This window comes from Halichoerus grypus, chromosome 14 (assembly GCF_964656455.1).
Source record: "Halichoerus grypus chromosome 14, mHalGry1.hap1.1, whole genome shotgun sequence".
Lineage (NCBI taxonomy): Eukaryota > Metazoa > Chordata > Mammalia > Carnivora > Phocidae > Halichoerus > Halichoerus grypus.
The window spans coordinates 42545500-42571342 of NC_135725.1; the positions used below are offsets into that span (position 1 = coordinate 42545500).

The following is a 25843-nucleotide window of genomic DNA, read 5'->3' on the forward strand; positions in this document are numbered from 1 at the left end:
ATAGCTAATTTCAGTTGTGCCTTGGCCTTTATCCTTTGGAATAATTTCCCCTCGGAAAGAAAACATCTCTGTGTGGAGGACTGTTAACAATTCATAAACTTATTTCTCTATTCTCAAGTATGGGTTTTGTGTTTGTTTAAATAGCTCAGGGGCCCAGTAATCTTGTGGGGTGCACTCTATGGTATGTAACCTACACCATAGATTGATCAAACTGTCTAGCGCCTTTATAAGATGTCCATGATCAAATCACCCTATCCTCCAGCTTGATAATTTGATTTGAGGGCTCCGTTTTTCAGATCCTTAATTGGGATGTAGCCAGCTTGATAATTTGATTCAAGAGATCCATTTTCTCGGTCCATAATTGGGATGTGACTATTAATGGGCGGGTGGTGGTGGTGGTGGTGGATTTGTCCTCTTTTTCTGGTGACAGCAGCAGGCAGTCATGGGAGCATGCTGGCTCCGCTCCAGAGCTGTAGGTTAGGTTAAATAACCTGCCAGCAAGAGATGGCTGGTTTCTCACTTCCTTCTTTTCAAATGATGAGTGCCTGTGTTTGCTGCAACGTCAGTGGAGTGCCCGCTTCTGCGGAGCGCCAGGGTCTCCTTCCCATGGGTGTGGAGCACAGCAGGAATGGTTGCATGTGTCTTGGGACATCATAGTTGGGGAATCTTCCGTGTGAGATGGTGACACTGTATAAGGATGATTGCTGCGCAGGTAACTTGTCTCTCAGTGTAACAGTGTGTGTGTGTGTGTGTGTGTGTGTGTGTGTGTGTGTGTGTGTGTGTGTGTGTCAGGCCGTGGGAGAAAGAAAACATGAATGAATGAGAATGCCCACAGGCCCAGGGAAACTACTGAGGAAAATAAGGATGTTTGAATAATAGTCTCCATTACTTCTCACAAAACTATTTTTATGAAACTTACACATTTTTGCTAAGATTGCCAGACAAGGGACCAAGGCAAGGTAAAGCTAAAAAAAAATAGCGTTGTTGTTTAGGTAGGGAAATGGAAGATTACCAAAATCCTAAGTGATTTCCCCAACTATTAACTATTCATTATAGATATTAAGAGGCGTTGGGATTTGGTGCTAAGAGCACTGCACTCACCATCCCAATATTAGGGATGGTGATGACTGTTTCACAAGGTGGATGGCAGAATCAAGGGAGGTAGTGTGAAGAGTACTCTGAGAAGCATAAAGTACTTTTGGAAGTACCAGTGGTACTACTAATAGAAATGTTACTCTATCCATTTCATTAATTAAACAGTTAAGGAAAAGGTAATAGACAGAGGAAAATATCCATTCAGATGTAACTATTCGATCCATGAATATTGTCTCCGTTGTGTTGACAAGCTTGAAGCCCTGCTTCTCTCAGTAGGCACATACCAGAGTCCTGGAGCTGCTAATGATCTTTTTTATCATATTCTCTCTTTCTCCTGCCTTGTAGAATTTGTGAGTTTGGAATGACATTCTTATTTGATCACATACTTTCTACGAGCCTCTGTATGCACAGCGTTTTTCTTGCTACCAGTGTTATTACAGAGTTACCTCTGGCTGGTGCCCTTCTCTGTCTATTTACAAAAGGCTCTCCAGTATGCCTATTCTACTTGTTTAACCAAATTTTATGTTGATTAGGTATTAGAGTACGTGCCAGGAAAGTTAGATCCAGTCATGTTGTATACCAGACTGCATAAAACTTGAAAATGTATCAGGAGATAGTATACTTATTTTATGAAGCTCTTGGAAAAAAGAAGCCAGGAAGTGTCTGTGAAATGCAACCCTGTGTTACTGATAGAAGGTTGACCCGCTAGAAATTGTTCAGATATTCTCTGGTGAGATGTGGTTATTTAAAAAACTTGACAGATGGTGAAAAATACTGTCTTTCCTTCTATACCTTTAAGGCAGAGGATGGCCAACACTTTCTGTAAAGAGTCAGATAGTAAATATTTTAGGCTTTGTGGACCATATGGTCTTGGTCTCAACTCTCCACTTCTGTCATGGTAGCAGGAAAGCAGCCAAAAAACAATAGGTAAATGAATGGGAGTCATGTGTTCCAATAAAACTTTATTTACAATAATATGCGGTGGGCTGGATTCGGTTCCCAGGCTGCAGTGTGCCAAGTACACACTGCTCTCTGGTGAGGAGGTTGAAAGATAGTGTGCAAGCCTCTCTAGGGTAGGATGAAAAAGAGAATAAAGAGAGAAGGGAAAGCCATAAGGACTCTGTGGTGGTGGAAGGAAGGGCAGAAGAGGGCGTGGGACAGAAGAAGGCAGGGATGTGGAAACAAAGTAGAACATGAACATGGAGTGATAAGAAAGGAGGTTACAGGAAATGCTGTAGAGGTCCCTCTACTTGATGACACCGTCAGTGTTGATTTTGAAGCAATGGATGCCACACTAGATTGGAGTAAGTAAAATTTTAGCCAGATCAAGGGTATGATGTGAAATCCTAATTATCACTTACTTTTCCCAGACGTTTAAGATTTGGGCACGTACATATCTTTTTATGTGATAAGCGTACCTGCATTTCCATCTACAATCCTACTGCTTCTTCCTTAGTGTCCTGATGGTGGAAACACAGCTAGTGCCACATTTCATAAGTGTGTGTGTGTGTGTGTGTGTGTGTGTGTGTGTGTTTTAATTTGGAACATTAGGTCCAGAGGGATTTATAGCTGTGCGTGATGCAACATGCAGGTTCACGTTCTGAGAGTTGAGCAGTTTTTCCAAAAATGACTAATGTAATCTCATAGTTGATATGTCCACCAGGAATAGCTTTTTTTGTGCTATGGTGGGAGTATACAGAAAATTAGAAAACAGATTGGCGGCTTGTGAGTAAAGGCCAATCAGTGGAATAGGAACGTGGATCTTCTGAATCACTTCAATCTGGAACTTGAGTGTGAGGATAAAATAGATAGATATTTCATACCAATGTTTTGACTTCTTAGAAAGTTTCATTTATTTTTCTCTATCCACCTCTTGTTTCTCTTGTGTCTTATGGCATATCTGTTAGAAATATATGCTTTCTGAAAGTATGTAATAGGAAAGGGAGAAATCAAACTACTTTCCTAAAAATCAAAATTTCAGAGTGTAGTAATGGAGGTATGTTTTCTTTATTCTTTGTCAAAATACTATGAAATTGAACAGTTGTATAGAATATTATAAAAATGTATGCAACTTGGCAAATGAGATTTATATTGTGAAGTTGTATGAAAAAATTCGTTATATGTTAAGTATGAACTGTTACCCATTTTGAAGTAGAAAAATGTTATTATATATATTTTATCAGTCACAGCTATAAATAAATCACAGTGAAAAGGGTATAGAATTTTAATTAAAGGATGAATGACGATGTGCTGTAACAGAGTTAAAGACTGACTTTTGAAATTATAATTTCAAATTAATTTGAAATTTGAAATTATCATTTAATGTATAGAAAGGTGGCAATGGTGGTTTTAATCTTAGTTCACACTAAAATCTGTACTTTAAAAGGTGAGCCTACTTCTGTTAGGGAAAAAAGTGATTTTACTATTCTAATATTGTTGCTTCAGAATTCTTTTGACAGTAAAGAAATTTATTTTAGATTCTCATGTTTGAAAAGAATCATTTATATCCAATGGGCAGTGTTTCCCAAAGAAATTTCACTTATCTCTTTTCTGATTTTGGTTACTTTGTTCTCAGGCTGCCTGTTCTCTGTTCTTCATGAACAAATTTAATGCGATACGGGGAGAATGTTTTTTCTTACTGTTCTGGGTTGACTCTCTTTCCCGTTTATCCTTGTTCACACCCTGAAATTCAGACTTGCTTTCTGCACTCTTCTGAGCAAGTCTCATCTTTCACCCTTCATGTTTTCCTGTTCCTTGTCACCTTCCCTTCCTGCTTCTTTGCTGCATGGTTGTAATTTTACTTGTCCTGTGTCACTGTTTTGTCTTCTCTCAACATACTGCTTTCACTCCTTCACACCCCTGAAGATAAAAGAATTCCTAGCCGATCCTTTTTCAAGAGTGAGAAAAAACTTTTCCTAGAAATATTTGGAGAACATTTTGGGTGCCTTCTCTCAAAGTCCTGGCTTAATTTAAAAGTGGAATCAACTCTTAAAGTGTAGTAGAAATATTTGTGGTATTATATCTGTTACGTAGCACTATCTCTTGATGGCACTGTCCACAATCTCTACACATCATTTATAATTAAATGAAAGTATTAACACATGCATATTCAAATAATGTTGTAATTATGATGCCCATTATTCGATTTAGCAAAATAATGGCATTTTGAGGTTTTCCCCCCATCTAATATAAAGAATGATTTAACTTGGCAAATTTTTTTTTTTTTTTTAAAGATTTTATTTATTTATTTGAGAGAGCGAGAGAGAGCACATGAGAGGGGGGAGGGTCAGAGGGAGAAGCAGACTCCCCGCTGAGCAGGGAGCCCGATGTGGGACTGGATCCGGAGACTCCAGGATCATGACCTGAGCCGAAGGCAGTCGCCCAACCAACTGAGCCACCCAGGCACCCTTAACTTGGCAAATTAAATAATGTTGTAGTGAGAATGTTAATTTGATGAGAAGTCACAGGTTTAACTGCCAAATGCCCCAGCTTAATATTGTTCAGCGAGTTTATTTAGAGACTATAAAATGTGGCTTACTGTTCCTGTATGTCAAGCTTCACAGTTGAAGTCTGGTGCCTGATAATCATCGGGTTCAAGGACCTCCAGTGCTGGAACTGTGTTGTGGATTATACCTACATTGCTTATGGTCCTCCCTCCTCCTTTGCCCGTATTAGCAATCTGCTTTTGTACTTTGACTTCCAGGATTTCCCTAGTGAATTTTGTCACAGAAAAAAGAGAATCATCAATATCGCAGTTAAACTTGACTTTCAAAGCTAATAGTATCTCATTTGGGGGCTCAAATTTAATAAATTTTCTTTGATTCTGGGTGAGTTTTTAAACATCAAACAATGAATTGGCCAGGGTGCAGTAAAATATTTAGATCTATTGACTATGGTTCAGAAGGGTAGAAGGCAAAACACTAGTGGTTTGATGTTGATAAATTCTCAGTACCTTAATCCACATTAATGTTTTCTTTTATCTGAGTGTGCATTGGTGACCAAAAAAAGCAGGAGAAGGTATCCGTATATGTAAAATATAAAACCTAAAGCAAATATATTTGTAAAATATGATTTATTTTGTTATGTTAAGTAAGTTAAAAGCATTCTCATCCTGACTAAAGACTCTGGAGAATATTTGTTAGAGATAAATACACATTCTGAATTGGGACTCCAGTGTGCATACAGTACTCACACCATTATAAAAATTGCATTACAGTGTATGTTTTATAGCATACACTTTGACATTCAGTTATTGACAGAAATTCTGCTCAACTTGGGAGTATAAAGATTTTTATAACCATAGATTAGCATGAACAATTAAAGATGTTGTCAGATGTTTGTGTGTGTTTGCTAGTATAAGGAAACCCTATGCAGTGTGATAGTTCATTCATAAAATAAGAAACAATTCAAACAGGCTTTAGAAGCTTCCCAAGTAGAATAGAAAAGCGAAGGAGAGGTTTTCGATCATGTACTGTTGCCAAGTTACATTCGAAGTTGCTCAGGGAGAAGTAGGGATATAGATACATATATTTGAGCAATTAGTGTTATTTTTTATAGGCTCCCATTCTTGACCTTTACTATTTCATCAAAAACACTTTTGATCCTGTGGCTTTAAGCTAGTTGCATAATATTTATCCAATATATGGTAGCAAAGAGATACATTTTTAAAACCAAGTCAGGCATAAGGAAAGTTAGAAAATATGCCTATGTATGAAATCTACTATCGTTAAACCATATAATTAAAAACGAAAGCTCACTGATCTTATGGAAAACTAAACTGTGAAAATCTTAAAGCTCTTACTAAGTTTGGGAATTAAAAATGAAAATAGATCTGTTTCTGAGCATTTTCTTTATCTATGTATAGTATATGGGGAGTAGTTTCTCATTTGTCCAGAAGGTGGCAGTGTAATATCAACTGCCTGTGATACTTACACTGGCTAGAGAATTTGGTATTTCTCCTGGATCTGTGATATGTTTGTATTGTTACCTTTCTGAATACTTAAAATATAGTACAAATACCACTGATTTTATTCGTTATCTTTTTTAGAAGTTGCGTGACCGAGTTGGTTTATATGTATTTAATCGTTAAGACTCAAGTTTAGTAAGAAGGAAATGGGCAAATAAACCTCTGACTGGTATATTTTTAAGTCTCCTTGTGTGTTGAGTATATTTGTTTTTATTCCAGGGTACATATTATTGAAGTTTTCTTTTCAAAGACTAACACCTAATAACTATCTTGTCTAATATATATTAGTTAATACCAGTTAAATGAAACATGTTATTAAGAAAGTGATAATAATTAGGAGATGGCTGTTTGTTTTCGATTTTGTGGATATTTTTTTCCTTCTTCCTTTTTTTCTTTTGAGGGTGGAACAGTGAAAAAAATAATTCAAAACCTCTTGATCAGAAGAGCTCCAGTGACTCTTCTTCCCTCCCTCATTTCAAGCAGGAGGATGCTTTTTCTTCTTAACATTCTCCCCCAGCACTCTGAATTAGAGATTTATTTGCAACGAAAAATCAATTAGTCCTAAATTTATTCATGGATTTCAGGTCCAGCGATCAATGCAAGTCCACTCAGTGGGCTCAAGGGGACCCAGTTCATCCCAGTTAATGTGTCTGAAGGGGAATTACCATTGATGCTGTTTTTTTCCCTTTAGGTCAGAGATCAGATCTCGCTGTCACGGACTGCGGCAAGTAGGAATGACTTCACCCTGCAGCTACCCAAACTGCACCTGGAGACCTTTGCAATGGAGGGGCTCAAGGGCGGGCCAGAGGTGGTAGCGTGCCAGGTTAGAGTCTAAATAACATTGTTTGCTCCTGAGACGTGTGAAAAAATAAATTGCACTAACTGGAGAGAATGAAGGCCTCCAAGTGTTGTGAATAACTTAAAGGAGATGCAAATAATTTCTCTTAATTTTTCTCCCACCGTGAAACACTGTTTCACAAATAATTGTTTTTTCTCACAGTCTCGAAATAGCCTATTAAATAATCTAGAGAAATATATATATATATATTTTTTTTTTTTTACCAAGGAAAGATATGTGTTTTATAGCTAAATACAGTATGTAAAGAACATGCTTTCCTGTCAGCAGAGGACAATAAGACACTAGGCTGTTATCTCTTTAAGCCCGTCTCAATTTGTAGCGCTTATTGTTTTAAAATAAATCACTTTCGATAAAATTATCAGGAGAGATATTTGAAAATTTTCAATGCTAATTCCAGAGTAGAGCCAACATTTCGTATGTGGCAATGTAATTTAAGCAACTGTGGAACCAAACTGTACTTTGCATTGAAGAGGATTTATTTACTCTTAATTTTTAGTTTTAATGAACAGCATAATAATGTGCAAACTGGGTTATTTCATTTATAAAACTCAAAGCTCCAAATCGTGAACCCCCAAGTAACTTTAAAATAAACTTAATAAAGAAAATCTTTTCAGAAACATACTCATTTTCAGATGCTGCAGATATCTTTCTAATCGAGGCTCCTACTGGGTTATTGTGAGCATTTTTTTTTCCTTAAGGTTAGGACAGTTTTTTAATTGGACAAAACAAAATTCGATATGTGCTTTATTCACCTTTTAATGCCCAATATGCCTTTATTAGAGAAACCTATCAACATTATGTAAACTGTAGGAAGCCTGATACTTCAAAAGAGCTTGTTCTTGTTCAGTAGCAGTCCAGATTTGTCAGTGTATCTAAAAGAGAAGTATCTCCTAAAACTCAGTTTCTGTTTCACATTTTGAGGTTTAAAATAAACTTTATCATTCTTTAGTTTATGACCCCGTGAAATTTTAATTTTGTACAAAATTAATGTCAGTCCAAGTGGGGCTATGTTAATTTTTTCTACTTGCTCCATAACCTAATTTAATTTGTTATTAGTATCCAAATTAATGCTCTACAAAGAAAAACACTCATTTTCTCTCATTAGATTGTCCACCAATATATTTAAAATATATATGTGATTTAAAACTAAGCATAAAATACTTTTATTTTCAGTTATAGGCTAAAATATTTTTATTTTCAGTTATAGGCTAGAATACTGTACCATTATTTAGTACAAGATTAAGATGTACATTTTAAATTTGATTACCATTATTTATGAATTCATTGTAACCACAAATACAATGTGATTTGAGATTTTTCTAGTGGCTGTAAAAGAATCCTTTACTTGGCTATCTTGATTCACAATCTCAGAGGTCTTAGTACTCGTCATAATTCACAAATAAAGACTTCCCCTGTAGATCTGGGTAATTTGGAAAGAGACTGATCCTCAGAATGCCATATTTTGGGGGAAAAGTACAAGCTCTCTATGGTTCTGACATCAGTGAATAGCAAGAAGGAAATGTAGAAATCCCTATTTCAAACTGCTGTCTTTTCCGAGTTCTAATAAAAATACTTACGCACATCACCAATACCTAAACACTTGGGCACATTTTGCATCGACATATTGTGATGTACATTGCAGGTTAGTCATAGATATTGTAGTTTAGTATTCCATGCAGAGAAGAACACATGATTTGGACCATAGTAGTGTTTTTTACACGGACACACAGACACAGACAGACACACAGACACACACACAGACTTGGTGATACGCTTTGGAGTACTTTGAGAAGAAAGGCCCTGTAGGATCAACGACCTTACTTTTAATATGAATAGCTACCATTTCAGTGAGCATTCACTATGGAGGAGGTATCATGCTTCGTTCTTTAAATACATAATGTTGTTTAATTTTCATGATGGACTGTAAATATGGTGTTATATGTCAAATGATAGATGGCATCGTTTCCATTTTATAACTGAAAAACAGCAGCTACAACAGGTAACTCTCCTCAGATCAACAGCAAGTAAGTGGCAGGGCCCAGAGCCTGAATTCAAGTGTAGGTGTGTTTGACTGCAAAGCCTGAACTGGTAAAATCTGACACTAGAAGAAAATCTAGACACCGTGGTAAACGGTAAGCATACAGCCTTTGAGATGTACAGGGGGATTTTCCTTCCATCTAGAAAATACACATTATGCCTCTGTGTAAGATGTAGGTCATAGTTTATGCTGTATTGTGGACAGATTCACAGATAAAAAATTTTGTTTCCATGTGACAGGCTAATATTATGGAACGCTACTTTTCACCTTTTGCAGTCTATAAATATGTATATTTATGCTTAGTGGGACCACATATTTAGGAATTCAGTATTTGTTTCACTTGTAGTCTGTGCTGATAAGTGGACTGTTTAGAGAGCACACGTCCTTTGATTATGTCAAGGAGAGGATGACTGTGTGGGACATGGTGGTGGATGACCATTTGGCCAACCCATGCCACCATCATTTGGAGCCGTGGGAGCCGTCACTGTCTGTCTTTTCCAGCATGGGAAGCTTTGTTACAGGTATAACCCTGGATGGAAGGAAGAACAGTGAGCATGAGTGAAGGGCGAAGAGGATTACCCTTTCTCTCCAGTCTGGAGGAGCATGTGACTGATGCGTTCCTACAGGAGAAAATTCAGTTCAGAAAAATCTAGTCTCTGAGCTCTGCTAGCTTTTAGCCTCAATTCTCTCAAAAAAACATAGTCCTACCAATTTCTCGGGCTTGTAGGAGGACCGAATGGGGCAGCGCATGTAGAGAACACAGTGCCTAGCACGAAGAGAGCAAGGCAGTGTCTGGGGGCTGTTATGATTGCAGCCATTATGGGACCCTCGTCGAGATGAAGTTTGCAACAGAAACTTGTTTTCATTACTTTTAAGGGTGTGTGTGCGTGCCCGTGCACAGTTGTGTGTGTGTGTGTGTGTGTGTGTGTTTTATTTGGAAGAAGGTTATTTAGGATCTTTTTCTCTGTATCTTCCATTTGGTTCTTCTACTCCTCCTTATTTCTTGTTTCTTCCAAAGCTTTCAATAATTTTGATTAAGATCCACATTAGCTCCCTATTTAGTTTTCCATGTTACTTGATGTTCCAGTGGGGCCATGTCTCCAGTGAAACCCTTTGTCTAAGCTCCTATGGCAGGTGCAGAACTATCATTACCTGTGCTTTTATCTCCCAAATAATAGCGTATCGGTTTACTAGAAAAAAATTAAAACACCTAGATTAGACAAGTTAGCTTTAGCTGAAAAGTCCAGGTCAACGTGAATGCAGAGGACTTTGGCATAAAAAATATTCTGCCCATATTTTATAAAGATAGTACCTGTTACTCATTATCTTATACTTCCTATTGTTTTTTCCCCAATAATGAGGATATACAATGCATTTAATATCTGGCAGTTATTAGCATGCATGTGATAAATGTTTCTATCTCTACCTTCATTCAAAAATAAACAACAAAGAACAATATCAAGAATTAACATTTGTTGAGTACTTTTTCCGTACCAGTTACTTCGCTAAGCACTTTACATTTACTGTCTCACTTCATTCCCACAATAGCCCATATGAATAAGTGCTCTGATTTTATCTATTTTATAAAGGAAGGAGCTAAGGTTTATTGAGATGCAGTAAATTGCTAAAGGTTACATATCCAGTGAATAAGGTCCATTCATGCTTTTAATCTTGCCTGTCTTTTGTAAACCATGGCTGTGTGTGTGTGTGTGTGTGTGTGTGTGTGTGTGTGCTTTAAGATGATCAAGAGGAGCAAAGAATAAAGGTAGGGTGTGTCTGTAGAATACAATTTCATGTGTGAGGAGATAGTGGAGAGAATAGAAATCCAAAAGAAGCCAACTGGGAAAGTTACTTACAGTGTGTATTTCGGCCTCTTCATCTGTGAAATGGAGGTCAGAAGTCTCTGACTCATCATGTTTGTGTGATGATTCAAGGGGTTAGCACATCTAAAGTGCTCAGAGTGACAGGTATATTGTAAACACTCGGTGTCTGTTAGCTGTCCGTGGACAGGAACCCTTCACTGTTTTGTTCACTGTGGCATTATTCTTTAGGATAAATAGTGGAGTGGCTCCGTGTAAAGTTATGCACATTCTAAGGCTTTGATACACGTTTCCCAGTTGTCCCTGGAAAAGACTTCCAGTTTACTCGAAATGACTTCTCTTAGCCCTTTAGTTTCTTTCTTAAAGTATGGGTCTTTATTTTCCGTTACTAACGGGACGTGTTATCTTCTTCTTATAATTTAGATCTTCCCTGATGTTCAGATACCCGTTTTTAGTCGGTTCTTAATTTACAGAGTTGCCAGGGTTCGGTCTAAGAGTCTCCATGGGGAGGTAAAGGGAATACAGTGTATGACTGCTGTTTGTTTCACAGGTACTGTTTTTCATTCATTTCTGGGTGCATAATGCTGCTTTGAATGTTTGCGATTATTAGAAATCTGACCTTTTTGGTAAGTGGAATCATTTTAGTGATAAGGTATCAAAAAGATTTGGAGGTTATCTAAAGTTGTTATCTATGAGAGTTTGTGCCACTCTCTTTAAATTCTAAAATCAAAATAACTTTTAAATTAAAAAACATAAAATGGTTTTAGACTTAGGTTGTGGGATCAAATAGAATGTTGAAATGCTACCTTCTTCAAAGGTTAGAAGGTCCTGTCCAGAGAAGAGGAGAGGTGTTTGTTAGGGAAAGACAATTAACTGGAAAATCCTACAGTTTATCTGAGAATAAATGCATTTTGATGGAAAGTGCCATCCTGCATCTCACCTGTCTGCTTGAGGGCTGTAGTCTGTCGTTCCACAGAATACAAAATGTGCCAACGAAGCCTTTAAATGACCTAGGAATGAGGCCTAACTTGAGGATGAATATAAGAATTAGTGTCTTTGTTTTTCTGTTGATACCAGGAAGAGTAAATGGCATTTTCTGAGGTAGGTGTAAGAAAATTGACTGAGGCGAGTTGTCAGAAAAACATTTTTGTTATTTGCTACGTGAAAGTTGAGAATTCTAGTGGCGCCTGGGTGGCTCAGTCAGTTAAGCGTCCGATTCTTGATTTCAGCTCAGGTCATGATCTCAGGGTCGTGAGATCGAGGCCTGTGTCAAGCTCTGCATTGGGCATGGAGCCTGCTTAAGACTCCCCCTCTCTCTCTGAAGAAAAAAATTTAGAATTCTATCCTGAAGATTTAATAATGCGCCAGCAGACATTAAATTTCTTCAAAATCTCCTGATAATAGAACTGTAAACAATGCTAAATGAGACAAAATAGAATGTTAAGATGTTAATGTGTACAGAGGACTAATTTTTTAAGGTTGTGTTGAAAATTGGGATAGCAATTATTAAATAATTAAGTAATTGCATTTAAACACTGGTTGTAGTCATTGTGAGTTAGGCCTCGTGGTCCTCGGTCTGTATCTTCTAAGATTTTCGTTCTTGATGACCAGGGAAACATAGTATTAGAGTAGCTTGATATCATTGCTTTTCTTCTCACCCTCCCTCTCGCCCTTCCTCCTTGCTTCCCTTATTCTGCCTCTTTGATTTGCACTTAGTTTGGGGGCCATAAGGGTGGTAGTGGAGCATGGGAGGGGAACGCATCAGTCAGAATTCTAGGGCAGAATGTTGAGAGGAACAATGGCAAAGTATGCTTTTTTTTGGTCCAGATATTTTACCAGGTGATATATGCTACCATTCTTTTCTTCATCCTTATACTTCATTTTAAAAGATTTATTGTAAAAAAGGTATTTTAAAAAAGTATTTATTGTTAAGACATAGTCTTGGGCACTAATAGCTAAGATTTCTAAAAAATATATCTGTTAAAGCGAGGAGTTATAGGGGTGCCTGGGTGGCTCAGTTGGTTAAGCATCCGACTTTTGATTTCAGCTCAGGTCATGATCTCAGGGTCGTGGGATCGGATCTCGTGTCAGGCTCTGTGCCCAGCATGGAGTCCGCTTGAGGACTCTCTCTCTTCCCCTCTCTCTGGCCCTCTCCATGCTCTCTCAAAAAAAGCTAAGAGTTATAAAAAGTTCTTTTTAAAATATTTAGCAGATGAGCTACTTTACATCCTCCATCATGGGTTTATTTCGGGTTGGTGGTAGTCTGAAACCACAGGGGTTTTTTTGGTTGTTGTTGGGACTTTCATCATTGCCTTTTGAAAATGACGGGATGACATATGAGAACAAGGAGATGCATCTGTATGAAGCTTCTGCTACACAGAATCTCATATTGAGGAATCTCATAACTCCTTACTCCTTAACTCAGCTGAAAATATTCATGATTTAGTCCTTCTGGGAATTATCTGGTATCAGTGATCTGAACTGATGCTAAGTAAAATCTGATTCTTTACAAACTAGGCATGATTCATAAAGTCCTTTTTCCAATTTTGTTTTTAATCATTTCTTCCTTTGTTTATTCTAAGGAAGAATAATTAGGAAGAAGATAAAATCATTGCAGAGTCAGTATCCCAGGAGTTTGAAGAGGTTATGCAGCTTTACTGGAAAGTAAGAGAGCTGGTCACAGGACAGATGAAACCCTTGCCCCTTAGATACAAATTGCAGAGGTAGCTGGAATTGTCATTATTTTATCCAATTGTGTTTTTCACAAGGAATACACAATTGTCCTTTCTTGTGAAGGTTGAATAGGCTGGAAGTGCTTCTGGAATTCTTGGCCAGAATCACCATTTTGTGTGAGCTCTTGGCCCTCAGCTCTTCTCATCTGTAACATGGAGGTGATGAGACCTGCCCCGCTGCATCTTGGGGCAATTGAGAAGGTCATAGGACATACGTGAAAAAAGTTTGAAGATTAAACAGCACTAGTAGATATTTTTTAAATTGTTTTTGTTCGAATATTTGGCATATAAACGTTCCTTGATCAGGTGTGTGCTTGCTTAGTTTTCAGTTTCCGGTGGAGATTTTTGTCCTAAAAACGAGCAAGGCAGTCAGATTAAAGGGAAGTTGGCAACCACGAGTCTGCAATTTTCTGTACGTCCTTGAGTTTGCTGGAAACATCGTGTTGATCAGAATGGGAATTTCTTTCTTAGCAGCATAGTATTTGGAAGAGATAAGAGAATTCTGTGCGTGGGAAAGAGGCGAGCAGCATAATATTGGAGAAAGCCGATGTGGAGAGTCAGAACGCCTGGATTCAAGTCCTGACTGTAGGTTCAGCGTCGAGCCCCCATTTCCTGTGCAGATGCGGGCGGCGCAGACTGTCCCGCTCTCTCGCTCACTGGACAGTGGGGAGCTCAGATGGGATGATGTGCATGCGAGGGTGCTTTTTATGGTGTAAAGTGCTTTGTCAGTATAAACTGTGTTGGACTGAACTGCAAACAGGCCTGGGGGCAGGACAAGGGACTCAAGTACATTAAGGAATGTTTTAGCGTTTCAGCTCTTGGAGGTTTTTGACTAATGATTTGTTTGATGCAACTTTCACTTTAATAGCCGAACAGAATGTTCACAATTTCAGTGTTCCCTCACATTTTAGTATAAAGCCATGGAGAACACTTTGAATGTACTTCTATTTGAATAATTATTATACAAAGTAATTAAGGAATTACTAGTGTTTTCATATTTTCTTTGAACTCTGTGGCCTTTATTTACACCATTTATTTTTTTAAGAGGGACTTCGAATTCCATCTCTGAAATGGTGACAATATTTGCCTGTGTGTGAAATGTTTCAGACACATTTAGTCAAAAACAAACAAAACCACAAAACATGAAACTACAGAGCATTTTTTTGTTTGCTTTTTTGGCTACAACGTTCAGCTCTAGGTAGCTCAAGGCAGAAAAGCTGCAAAGTGATATGAACATAATTTCTTTGTCATTAATGTTAAGAGGCAAAAACTGAATCCCAAACCTGACCCTTCCTCTATCTTTCTTTTCTCATTTTTGCAGCCTATTTAAGTATAAGTATAACCTTACTAGATAATACCTCTTACTACTTATTATTGAGAGACCGAAGCCTGTGAGCACTTGAACTTTCAAGTGCTGCCACAGAAATGCTCTTCATTTTAGCTACTTGGACAAAAAACAGTGTTTGATGGAGTGACTAGGTGAAGACCTGGAAAAGGAAGGGTTATCTACAAATTGAGTGAGTTTATTATGGCTTAGTGATTTGCTGATTGATTTCATTTGCTGTCAGTTAAGGCTCTCTTAATGTCAGTTTTCTTTGCATAATGCCTCGAAATAAAGACTGATGAAGTTCTTCAGATTGATGCCGCTTATATAAACTGACCCTGATTTGCCCTGTTTTACATGACAATTTAAGTGACGGCACTTAGAGGAAAATACAGCAATGAATATGCAACTTAAGGATTAAGGGAAATGCAGTGAATCATTCAGTCTAAAACTAGGTACAAAAGTAATTTCTGGTAATAATTCCACAGATGCCTTAAGTTTTATTAAACAGACTGTTATTACTTTGAAGTGTGTGTGTGTGTGTGTGTGTGTGTGTGTGTGTGTGAAGAGAGAGGGGGAGGGAGTTGAATTGAAAAAGAACGGAAAGTGATCCTAAATCTTTTCAAATTATGGTAAATCTTCCTCTCCCCACTTATTTAAACTTGGAGTTATCAAAATCACAGTGTAAAAAATGTTTTATTTGAGGTTGCATAAATGCTGTAATTTAAGTAACCACTGAAATGTAGGGTGAGTAATTTTGAAACTTTAAATGCTTTTTGTCAGTTTCAGAACCTTCTAGTAACAGCAGAAGTAGCGTCCCCCCTCCCCCCCCAAATGGCCACAAGTCTCATCATATGGACTAAAAGGAGGCATAACTTCCGGGTGGCAGACTAACTTAAGAAGTAACTCAATGAGGAAAACATGGAATGCTAACATTTCACTCCTTTTCTGAGTGAGGGCTCCTTAACCCACACTTTCCCCTTTTCTCTGGGGAATATATGATGCCGCTTCAGTGTTGCAGGGTAGTATTTTGTTTAGAGTATATTTTATAGTGCATATTAACTATCATGAACCTGACTTGGTGTAACTTCATGAGGATTGAAAGCAGGACACAGGGGAGCCTGAGTAGCCCTGTCGGTTGAGCATCTGACTCTTGATCTCAGCTCAGGTCTTGATCTCAGGGTCCTGAGTTCAAGTCCCATATTGGGCTCCATGTTGGGTGTGAAGCCTACTTAAAAAAAAAGGAGGACATAGAACACAAGTCTCTGTAGTGGGTTCTGCTCATGTGGTGAGAGCTTTGCAAACCAACACTGAAGCCTAAGTGGTATCCGTGACATATTTAAAAGAGGCACATGTTCTGTATTTGCAAATAAGGCTTAAAATGGTCCTCCGGCCCTAGATCTTTGGTTGAATGTTATCTGGTGGAATGATTTACCCACAAAATTTAAAGTCTAAAAGAAGAAACTCCCATGTTTTGAAACTTTCTAAAATTGAGAAGGAAATGATGATGAAATTAAAACATGTACATGTTTAACTTTGTACATGTATTAAGTTATGTCATAGGACAAAATAAGAAAAAATAATTTTATGAGATATTTAACACAGTGTCTTATGCAAAGCTGCCAAAAGATAGCAGTCATTATTATTGCTATTATTATTATTATTATTATTATTTTTAGAGAGAAAGAGTACATGTGCATGTGAACAGGGGGCAGGGGGGTAGCGGGGAGGGGCAGAGGAAGAGGGAGAGAAAGAATCTTAAGCAGGCTCCAAGCCCAGCACGGAGCCCAACGTGAGGCTCTATCTCACGATCCTGAGATCATGACCTGAGCAGAAATCAAGAGTCAGACGCTTAACCGACTGAGCCACCCAGGCGCCCCAGTCGTGATTATTATTATAGAGACAGTATGTGTGAGTTGAGGAATGTTATAATTCTTCATTAAGTGACGAGGAATTCTTTGAAAGTTTTGGGTGTCTCATGTTATTACCAAGTTTATAATTACTGCAAATCAAGAGGTTAGATGACTTCTTGTTAGCATTAGGCAGTAGATACAACCATGACTGATAAAGAGTAAATTCAGGGACCATTACAGATATTTTCCTTATTATGTCTTTGTGGTAGTATACCATGGTCGGTGGATCTTGGATGTTAAAATCCATGACTAAGAGACACATGGTCACAGTTAAAACCTTAGTGAAAGAATTTGTTAATACAGAAGCTACCAGTTTACTAATGCCAACGTGAATGTCCACTTAGATTGCATTTAAAACACTATACAAGATGGTTATATCCATCAAATTTCTCTGATTATAGATTCATACCAATCTGAATAATTACCTAACATAAAACTTAAATCTTTAGACTTGCTAAATGACAGTTTAAAAAGAAATTTACATATAAAACTAACAATACAAGCTAGAAAACTGAAAAATCGCTCTCTGACACATCAAATTTTATACATATGTGTATATATAGATCACTTTGTTATCAAAAACATGGTACACGCAATAATATTCATTATAAGTACTTCATTATACTGAACACACCCAAATTTCTTTAAAAAATTTTTTAAATTTATTTAAATTCAATTAACCAACATATAGTGTATTATACTTTTTTAAAAAGATTTATTTATTTATTTATTTTAGAGAGAGGGAGTATGCTCCCTTCCCCTGCTCTCTCTCTCTCTCAAAAAAAAATTGATTTGATTTTGACATCCTGCCTTAATTTTTACATGGTTGTAATAATTAGCAGATTAGCTAGAAACCATATGTGTGTGTGTGCGCACGTGTGTGTGTGTGTGTGCATGTGTTGATTTCTGGCTCCACTGGAACTAGCAGAATGTTGCATCCAAATTTTACACAATAAATCATTAAATAATTCATTAGAATCCTTTTGCTTGTGATATCTACATACTCCAGTGAAATCATGACCCTATAAATATAAGTATATATAGTAACAATCCCAAATGGTACCTTTTTTTTTTTAATAACATGAGAGTTGTTTGTCATCCTTCAGGCCCACAGCTCCAGTCTGGAGCTCTGAGCTCCACAACTAAAACCTGGTGACTCGGGGGCAAAAGCCTGACCTGACCTAATCTTGTGGCGACACGTGAGAAGAACTGACACGAGGCCCTTGATAGTCTCAGTTTCTCCCCCTTAGTGGGATTGTTTCAGTGTTTTGCCGTAGAATGGATTTGATTAGAGTGCACTGCCCTAGATCCTGAGGAGAGGGCTACTTCACATATGGTCTATGCCCCGTCTTTCCAAAATCCAAAAACTCCTGAGCTCCAAAACACATCTGGCTCCAAGGTTTCAAATAAGGGATTGTGGAAGCCATACGAACATTGAAACAGATTCCACACAAATAATGCATATTATCGCTACAGTGTAAGCTTTTTGTTTTTCTTATAATGAAGCACATTTGGCCTATGGGATGGTTTGGGGTTTTTTGTTTTGTTTTTTGAGGATAGCTGACACACAGTGCAGGATTTAGTGTTTTGACAAGTTTACACATTGTGCTATGCTCACCACAGTGTGGCTTCTGTCCCTGTCTGCAGTGGTGTTCTTGAGTGAAATTTAAGTTTAATGACTATTCTCTCTTGTCTTTGTTTGGGGTCATATAGGAAGGGTGTGGTAGTTTGTGCCACCTGGAAAACTCAGAGACTTCAATACTTGTGTTATAGGCAAATCAGATATGGCTCTAATAGGCTTTATCTTGCTCATGTCTAATACCTGTTTGCAAACTAAACGTGCATCTCTGTTCCATGTGAGTAGGAATCTGCTGGGACATTCTCTTTGGGCCCCTCCCACACTATTCCTGAAAGCACAAGGGATGAAATTCCTTGTCACATAACCTGCTTATCCCTTTCACCTCTCACCATCTCTTCCCACTGGATAAGGTAATGCAGACTCTTCAATGCAGACTTGTCAAGACCCTCGTCAAGGGTCTGGTGAGGTCGGCTCTCCTGATAACCAGGCAGTTGCTCTAGGTAAAGAGGGCAAGGTCATCTGGGAGTCCAAGGGCCTGGTTGTTAATAGCCCCAGTTTCTGGTAATCTACAGGAGGCTTAGGAACCAGAATGCCCTTTGCTTCACAGTTTTCCACTTAGGCTAGAGGAGAAATAGAAGTGTCATTTGAGGGTATTTAGAGATCAATGTGCACCAGGAAATTTGTTTTAGAAAAATAAAATGGCCAGCTCTCTTGACCATATACATTGGATATAGCTAATGCCGTTCAATCATGTACTGAGCACCTGCCAAGTTCAAGGCGTTGTGCTGTGTTCTGGGATACAAAGGTGACCTAAAAATCTTTTTGGGGGGAATATAGAATTTAAGAGTGATATGAGATGGAAAACATGATTGTTGTAGGAGAAGCATAGATAAGGTACCATAACCTGTCCTTCAGAGATGAGTGAAATTTATTCTTCCAAATTAGGAGAGGATTAGGAGAGGCTTCGTAGAGGAGGTGGCATTTGGAGGGGGGCCTTGAAGGTTATATAGCTAAAAATACCCTTTTCTATAAAATGCTTTTGTTAGGAAATACAGTTGGGAAAACCTGGAGTGCGAATCCCAGCCACTAGGTAGCTTGGCAGGAGTGAAATCTGTGGGATGGGCTCATCTCAATCTCATGATTAGTAATTATTTTTTAAAAGATATATTTATTTATTTGAGAGAGAGAGAGAGCATGCGAGCACACAAGCGGGGGTGGGGGGGAGGTCAGAGAGAGAGGGAGAGAATCCTCAAACAGACTCCCCACCGAGCCTGAAGCCCAACTCGGCGCTCCATCCTAGGACCCCGAGATCATGACCTGAGCTAAAATCAGGAGTGGGATGCTTAACCGACTGAGCCACCCAAGCGCCCCTCATGATTGGTAACGTTCTTTTCAGCTATTGAAGTTCTACAATACTGTGAATAAATTATGGTCTCTGCAGGATTTCATGGATATCTTATTATTTGTTCCTTTGTAATGTACAAAAAGTAAATTAATTTCTTTAGCTGAATATCAGAAAGCACCTTAGAACCAGTTTGTCCTTAAAATAATATAGTAACACTATCTTTTTGGAGATATAGTTTAACACACTTCAGTGAATTTTGGTATAGAGATTATAGGGATTATTGAATTGATAACCCTGACTGACTCATGTAGATTTCCAAACCAAATCTGGTATATCAGAATCAGAATGGAGGGGCACCTGGGTGGCTCAGTCGTTAAGTGTCTGCCTTCAGCTCAGGTCATGATCCCAGGGTCCTGCGATCGAGCCCCGCATTGGGCTCTCTGCTCCGCGGGAAGCCTGCTTTCCCTCTCTCACTCCCCCTGCTTGTGTTCCCTCTCTCGCTGTGTGTCTCTCTCTGTCAAATAAATAAACAAGATCTTTAAAAAAAAAAAAAGAATCAGAATGGAATCATGGTAATAAAAGAATTAACTCTCAATAAAGGCCTAAGGTATTTTCTTTCTTTTTCTCTTTACTGATTTGCCTTTCTTTAGGTATATTGAAATTTTTTCATATTGGATTTAATTAAATCACAAACAAGTGCATCAAATTCTTATAATTCCAGCAAAATGGCTTTTTAGCATTTCTCTCCAAATTAACGTAAAGATACCAATTATAGATGTCCTTTGCTGAGATTCATAAATAAAGCTGACAGTGTTATGTGAAAAGAGGAAAGATGAAGCATTCACTATTGGGTGTCTATGTGTATGCATTTTCTCTGTATGTGGAAGTGTAGCTTAGATCAATTGCACTCTCTGAAAGTTGTTTGTTTTGAGATAATGGACTGAGCAGCTTTTCTTTGGTCATGAACAACTAGCTCTCAGCCCTGTAAGCCACTTATTTCTATAACTTTTCTTTTTGTATTAACACCACTCCTTTAAGGAAATTTGCATGCTGAATCCCCAAAAGATTAAAATGAGGCTGTGTCTTTGCTACATACGCTACCATATTTGATTGAAGCAGCTGGGATCTTCGTAGGTTGATTATGAAACAGACAAATGGGAAGTGCTGGTTATCACTTTGTTCCGTCTCCCAAAAGTGTAAATCAGAAAGAGATTATCGGAATATAAAGTGCCCTTTGTTAAGCCCCAAATATCTTTTGAAGAAGATAAACAGGCATTCTCAGTACAGTCCACATTATTACTGAAATTGAAAGTCTCACTAACTCTAAAATGAAGAACCATGCCAATATTACATGTTGTTAATTGAATCAAGCTGAACGAGTATGTATGGGACTCCTGCTCTGTACTCAGCCCTGTGCTTGACAGATGGTTGGGTGACCGAGGAGGGATGTGCAATCAGAGAGGAATTACAAAACAGAACCTCAGAACACAAGAGGAACAAAACAAGCACTTATATGGGAACCATGAAGTTGTGAACATGTACGCCAGCAGTCTTTGGAAAGTGTAAAGGTGGGGAAAGAGGCTCAGTGTACCACTAACCTTGTTTTATATTCTTCTAAAAAATTATTATTATTTTTTTAATAAGAAGAGCCATTTGGCTTTTTGGGGGAGATAATCTACTCAATTAGTGTTTTATCTACTCAGTTTCAATATGAACTTTAAACATGTATTATTTTCCCAACTTAAATGTAAATCTGAATATGCCATTCCTCTCTTAATATACAGCTAAATGGCTGCCCATCACCCTTAGAATAAAATTCAAACTTCTCATCTTGCCCTTGGGCTCTCCATGATCTGGCCTTGCCTCTGTCCAACTTTATTTTCTAACACTCTGCCTTTCATTCACTGAGTGTAGAGCAATACTGACCTTTTTGCTGTAACTTGAGCATACCGAGCATAGTCCCATTTCTGAGGCTTTGAGCTTGCTGGTCCCTTTACTTGGCATGCCTTATGCCAAATCTTCATGAGGCTCCCTCCTTCATTCATTCATGGCTTTGCTTAAGTGTCAAATGATGGAAGCCTTCTCTCGTCACTAACTAAAATAGCCACTCTTCTCCCTTCATACTTCATAGCCTTGACCCTGTTTAATTTTCCTTCATAGCACATGACCGAATATATTTGTCTACTACCTGTCTTTCACCAGAATGTAAGACCCATGAGCACACGGGTTACTGCTGTAATCCTCCGCACTAGAACATAGTTAAGTGCTTAGAAATATTTGGTGAATACATTAATGAATGAACCGAGATGTTCTCTATTGTGGCCTTTGTCAGAGGCAGAACTGTGCGTATTAAGGAAAAGAGCAAGGAGTTTGGAATTAGATGGACCTCTGATTCCCAGTTGTGCCCCTTATTAGCAATGTGCTCTTAAGAAAGTTCGTTATGGACTCTGAGATTCAGTAGCTTTATAGGTAAATTGTGCTAAATAATTCCTATTTTGCAAGTACAGCGTAAAGCTTAGAGATGATGCATTTTGCCACAGAAAACAGACTGTGTTCAGATTTGTATGTATATATGTTATTTAGGATAGCTAGAAAATGCCCTTCTTTTGGTTGAGGAGTCTAAATCATCCTGCACAGGTGTATCTATTACTTAAAATAAGGAGAGAATAGTAGTCAAAGTAACTCTGATCTCCAAGGACTGTACTGTTAAGTGTCAAAAGTGCATATAAACATTTCTGCATGTCAGTGCCAGATGTTATGGTTTTGACATTTGGACAAAGCTAGACTGCCTGAATCCCAGCTCACACCATCACAGTTGAATCCAAAAATTTATCTGTACACTCATACCATACTAAGTCTTATCTCTATGTCAATAGGATCCAAAGCAGCCTAATAATCCCCATTACAAAACTACCAGTGATGTCAAGACATAGTAGGTGCTCAAGAACAGTAACTATAATGATTTATTTTTTCCTGAAGGAGAGCTAAAGTAAGGAGGTTAAGCTTCTTTACGGTTTCCTATGACGCACAATTAATTCTGTGTTATCCACTAACTAAACTACTCTTACTTTATCAATCTTTGTTAATTAATAAACCCAGTGCCGTTGTATAATTTAGCATATGTTGAACATTTGGTATGTTGCTTAAATTTTTAAGTCCTAAAGCAAGGTAATTTATTATTATTATTTATTAATCTAGCAGTATCTTCTGAGAAACTCATTTCTTTTAGAATTTTTTAAGATCACTGTTCTTTTTTATGACTTCGTGTCCATATGCAAGAGTTTCCAGGAGAAATTTTTTTTTTCTCAGTCTCTGATTATTTTGGTGATCTCTTTTCCATATTCTTGTAGGAAACTAATGTTACTGCTTATCCCTTTGGTCTTTCTTTACAGTAACCTTTAGCGTAATAAAAGCGGTAATCACCAGCAGTCTAGAAGCTGCATTTAGCTTCAGGATTGGCTTTGACTCAGTTCTGGTTGGAAATAACATATTTGAAAGAGAATTGGTCTTGTTCTTGGCACATTCAAGTTGTATATGCCATGGTTGAGTGGAGGCCAGAAAAAAGTTTAGAGTCTAAACACGATATAAAGAAAACATCATTTAAAAAAATCTGCTGCAGAAGTATCCTGCAACTCTGCTGAATATGGTTTCCCATGAGGCTCCTTCTCATACCTGAAAAGCTACTATATTTACATCCTTCAAAGTGGTGCCAGTAAAAATTTTGAGTGATGGCATAAGTCAGGTCCAGGGCCATTTCAAATGGCAAAAGGGGGAAAATGAAGTCTGATATTCTCTTTTTTCTTTATAAAATAACACCAACAAAAACATACCTGAACTATATGCAATATGGCATCAAGTCAATTCATGCTATTTTGTCTTTAGTTGTACTTGACTAAGAAGTTTGTATATTTGCAACAAAATGTCTTCTTCTAATAACCTGACACATTTACACTCCTTAACATTGTCACCATCATTACTGTAACGCATTTCAGTGTCTGTAGGTACATTGCATTAAATATCTAGTTACACGTGTTTTTAACCATGCCCTGTACTAAAGAAATAAGAGCACCTAATCTTAAGTGGATAGCAGGGGTCCAGACCAGTCTGTAAAGGGAAACATAGTAATTCTAGTATATGCACAAAAACCCCTAGAACATCTCGGGTCAAAAGTGGGCTGTCCAAGAATAGGAAAACATCTCGTATGAGAGAAAGGGGAAAAAGTTGGTTCACCAAAATCCTAGTTTCTACATAAAGGAAAGGTCATTTTTCTGCCAGGTAACTTTCCAGATGTGACAAGATAAAAGCCTTCCCTAGGTAAAATGGAAATGAAATATAACTTCTTAGAGTCCTCTTCCTCCTGTGCCTATGTTTGGTATGCACGGATCTCATACAGAATGAGAATTTATGAGTCAGAAGAACTAGTTATGTGTGGGTAGGATTTGGGGTATTGGCATTTTGGGGTCTTGGTATTTTGCTTCTAATGTCTTTCACTAGTAACATCAGATCCTCACTTCAGGCAGCTGGGTGAAATGCACAATACACTGCCATTTTACATGTATGAGTCAATTAAACACACTAGAAGTTGCTTTTCCAAATTTTGTCATTTTCCAAAGTAACCTATTGTATGAATAATAGAAGATTTGCTTTAATTTGTAAGCTTAATTTAATTTTTTTCTCATTAAAATAATCTCACGGCCTTCTTTCAAATTGCATTTTTCTAGAAACCAAAGAGGTTTTTAGGGGCAGTGTAGAAATTATGTGACATATTAGGACAAATAGAGATTCATGAATTTGCTGCAAGTGTTTATTGAACCCATTCTATAGAAGGAATTAAATGCTCAAGAAAATATCATCTGAAGTTCCTTTACTTGAAATAAATATTTCTTTCCATTACCTAAGGAAAAATTGGTTGTTCGGAGTCAGCATGATGTAATGATTATTGAGTTTGAGAACTTCAAGAATCCTGGTTTCATAGCAAAATTCAAGAAGGACTTTGCTTTTATACCCTTTCCGTCAGGAGAGGAGAGAGCATGGGTTGAATTGACAGTTAAATGAATGTTGTGATAGACTAGCTGTGCATTTTTTGAAACTTGGAAAGCCTGGATTAATTCTGCTGATCTAACTGAGAAACTTGGAATGATAGACAGCCCCAAACAAACAAACCACATAAAACACTAAACCCCAAATATAAAGCAACCCCGGAAACTCGCAACACATGGAATGAGCATGGGCTTTGGAATTGAACGGACATGAATTTGAATCCCAGTGCCATTCTTTATTAGGGAGGGGACCTTGGATAAGGTACTTAGCAACACTGAACCTTGGTTTCCGAAGTAGAGATAACACGTGTCTTACGGAGTCATTGCCAGAATCAGAAGAGTATACAGAGCTCAGGCTGTGATGTTTGGCACATAGTAACTGCAGTTGCTTAGGACTGGGGTCCAGGCAAGCCTTGCAGTATGGGAACTATGAAGGAAGCAAGAACACCTTTGGGCACAGATTTGAGCAAACCTAGGCTTTATTGACTGTCCTCCATCCCAACTCATTTGGTGATTCTTGGTGGTAGAGAGGGTGGGAGCTCACCTCCCTCACTGGCCTAACTTTTAGGGCAGACGTGGGGTTGACTTGGAGTGGAGAATAGAGCGGGTGCGTAAGCCCCTCAGATTGCATCGACTCCTTTGAGGCCACAGCTGTCCTCTGGCCCCAGAATGGCTGGTGTTGCTGTGACAGTCAGTGAGCAAGGGAGACAGGTGTCTGCCCCCCTCTCAGGGTGTCTTGCTCATGTGCCTGCCTAAAGGAGTCTTTGGGAATTACAGGCAGAAGACGGGTTAAGATCTAAGAAGATCTAGTCTGGGCCTTTGCTGGATAAGCAGATATCATTTAAACTTTTTGGAAGAAGTTTTATTCTTCTCTCATTTGTTTCTAAAATTTGTATATCTACCCCTTTTTAATTGAACATGAGCAGACTTTGCTTTCCTTTGCTTTTTTTTTTACCTTTTTATTTTCAAATAATTATAGATTCACAAGAAGTTGCAAAAATAGTATCCTTCATCTAGTTTCCCATAATGTTACATCCTACATAACTTTAGTACAATATCAAAGCCAGAAAATGGACATCAGTGCAGTGTGTGTGTGTATAGTTCTATGACATTTTATCACATACGTGTGTTTG

At 38.0% G+C, this 25843-nt stretch overlaps 1 protein-coding gene across 1 annotated transcript in view; it reads left to right on the forward strand.

Annotated features, from left to right (window-relative positions):
- CCDC171 (coiled-coil domain containing 171) overlaps positions 1-25843 on the forward strand; it is a 312847-nt gene that overhangs the window by 236346 nt on the left and 50658 nt on the right. The window contains exon 24 of the mRNA XM_078061217.1: positions 6753-6884. Within this exon, the coding sequence (XP_077917343.1) occupies positions 6753-6884 (132 nt within the window). The remainder of the gene's footprint in view (positions 1-6752; positions 6885-25843) is intronic.